This window comes from Sinohyriopsis cumingii, chromosome 7 (genome assembly GCF_028554795.1).
Source record: "Sinohyriopsis cumingii isolate HCF-2022 chromosome 7, ASM2855479v2, whole genome shotgun sequence".
NCBI classification, from domain to species: Eukaryota; Metazoa; Mollusca; class Bivalvia; order Unionida; family Unionidae; genus Sinohyriopsis; species Sinohyriopsis cumingii.
Genome location: NC_142967.1, coordinates 83293724 through 83296625, shown reverse-complemented (window position 1 = coordinate 83296625; position 2902 = coordinate 83293724). Strand labels below are relative to the sequence as shown.

At 36.4% G+C, this 2902-nt stretch overlaps 1 protein-coding gene across 1 annotated transcript; it reads right to left on the bottom strand.

Moving 5' to 3' along the window:
• Nucleotides 1-686: 686 nt before the first annotated feature.
• On the bottom strand, nucleotides 687-2379 carry LOC149795644 (uncharacterized). Its single transcript, XM_089963830.1, has 3 exons — nucleotides 2189-2379; nucleotides 1498-1795; nucleotides 687-820 (listed from the first exon to the last, which is right to left on the bottom strand). Exons 1-3 carry the CDS (start codon nucleotides 2377-2379, stop codon nucleotides 737-739), a joined length of 573 nt encoding a protein of 190 aa, XP_089819956.1. The 3' UTR covers nucleotides 687-736.
• Between the last annotated feature and the right edge of the window lie 523 nt (nucleotides 2380-2902).

The following is a 2902-nucleotide window of genomic DNA, read 5'->3' as shown; positions in this document are numbered from 1 at the left end:
GAATCTAACCTTGCCTAGGGCGCCAGATAGTCTGGTTGGGTTTGGCACCGGCCCTGGTCCTAATGGGTATTCAGCTGTCACTTCTTTGATGTTCCAAAATTATATTAATTATAGGTGACTTGTTTTTAAATAAATGAACCGATAGAATCTTTACTGTGGAACTTTCGTAACATCCAATTAAACACTTGTCATAACTTTTATAATTTATTTTCACGTGACTTTTTAATATTTTTTGTACAGTAACCCTAAAGCAAACACTAAGTACCGCAAAAAAGGACCCCAAAAAATATAATGTAGGAATTCTTTTAAAATTACTTTATGAATAAGTAAACATTTAGTGGATTTTTCTTGTATGTGTTTTATCATGGATAACCATTTTGTTCTTTACAGTCGCTGGGATTATGAACTCATACAGAATAATTACAGTAATAAAAGGCTTCAATATAGGTTGTTTTTTCATAGATGTTAGATGGAGTTAGCTTGACCTAATTAACATATAAATACATACATTAATGCTCTGAAACAAATATAACATGGCTTACTTGTAATTAGATTGTGCCCAGGATAAAGTATCGTCTGTGGTTATTGTTGTGGAATTTGACCATGTCTTGCTTCCAAAAGGACACCATTGATGGACCATCATTTTCTCTGACAGCATCGCTTCTTACTTTATCTTCCATCCCTCTGATGAGAATCGTCTTTGTATACTCGAATTTACGGTCAACAGCCTTTTCACTTACAGAGTCTTTCTTGCTCTTCCTTTTCTTAGATTTCTTTTTTGATATCTTTTTGCAATTTTCAGAACAAAACCATTCTTCGTCTGGAAATGAAAACACATGTACCTTACATAAAAATGAGAACATGAAAAAAAAATTCTAAGTACGTCAATATGACCATTATTATAATGTAACAGTTGGGGTATGATTTTAGATAATGCCATATCCTTTGTATTGATAAAGTTCCATGAGATGAACATTAATGAAGAGATACATTATGTTATTACCACTATCTGGAAGTTCTTTAATCCCTTTGCACGAAACATGAAACCACTGATGGTCACATTGCTGATTGGAACATTTGACCATCGGTTCTTCTTTGACCGACTGGCACACACAATAAATCTTCTCATCTACAGTTTTCCTGCATGTGTCACCGCACACCCACTCATCTGGCAGATTGTCTTCCTCTAGGCTAAAACAACATAGATGGAAAATGGAGCCTCTAGGGCAGGATCTATTCAGGCATTGTATCATCGGTTCATCTTCTCCCAGATCTGGAAATAATTTGAGTTTGTCAGGAGATATCTTTGTGTTCGATAAGACCAAAACTGTTATTAGTTTAACAATGATGTACATTGATACTGATTTTGACTAAGTGAAGCACATTGGTACTGATGTTTATCACTTGTGCAAAAAAATAGAATACGGATAATTTTGAAACAATAGAATCTCCATCTTAAAGCTGTACAAAACAAGCTACAGATGTGTATTATTTTACCTGAAGCAGTAGCATTCTTTTGTGAATTTCTCCAGGTGATGGCACCAAGCCCTCCAATCTTTGTACAGGATTCCCAGCATTGGATCTTGCATTTTGAGCATCTATGTGTCTTTCACAAGACAGGCCATCCCCCCAGCACACTATGGGATACACATGATTATCATCTCTTCTTGGAACATAATCATGCAGCCGCGCCAGTATCCTAATAACACCTGCGGTTGTTGAAGGATTTTCTGGGATCACACCAATATTAAACTGTGAAATGGAACACAGTTTTATTACTGTACTTATACCAAGCCTTTATAACAGAGAATGCAGTTAAAGCGTTTGAGACAAAAATAATTTTCTCCACTTGCTATTGTTGTATTTTTGCCACAAAATAAATACGCACATTCTCTTACTTTCAACCTATCAGAGTAAGAAAAGAAAAACAATTTCAAATCTAAAACTAAGTGCACACATATCTCCTCAGATCGTAAAAGTACATTTGTTTAAACTGCTTCATGTAAACTTTTAATCCAAAACACGGACAAATCGTAGGCACTAGCATAACAATGTTGAACATACATCAATACAAATGAACAGTACATCGTTTGAATGAGATTATTGTTATTATCGTGATAGTAGAATGGCATTTAGTATAAATATCAGGCAAGTACATACTACTTCACTTTTCCTCCTTGATTCGGACCAGTGTTTGTGATCAATATGATGACAAACAAGGTCCGCCAGTGGATAGAGGCATGGGACATTTTCAGTCAGGATTCGAGACACCACAGCTTCCATTCTGTCCCTGGTCGCTTGTATCTCCTCTCGAGAAGGAAAATAAGTGGACATTGGTAGATCTACAGCTCTTCTCACATCAGATGCCTCCTTGTACATTATGGTGTTCACTCTGTTCTTTGCTATATATGCTAAGGCCCAAATCATGTACTTGTTGCCATGGTTCCTAGAATGATGCCTTGCCTTTAACTGTCGACCAACATTGTCCCAGCAAATAGTATAGCCTATTTATGGTGTGAAATTTAAGAAACTAATTAAATGCTGTGTTTAATATATGTCCGTGATTCACTGTACTATGATTTATAGTAAGTATTGAAATGTATCATTTTTCCACGGATAAAGAAACACAGGACAGAATTATTAAGGAATTTCGAAGACCCGAAGCATAATTCGCTGTCTTGTTGCTACGGTAGCATTCGGAATGGGGATCCAAATCAGCGATGTAGATATCGTTATTCTTTGGGGATGCCCAAAGAGCATTCTGAGCTATTGGCAAGAGATTGGAAGATGTGCCAGAGATGGGAGAAAAGGTTATGCTTGTCTCCTACCTTACAGGACAAGCACGATGAAGACAAGAACAGATAAAGACATGATAGAAGTTGCGAAAAATCGTCAACTCTGT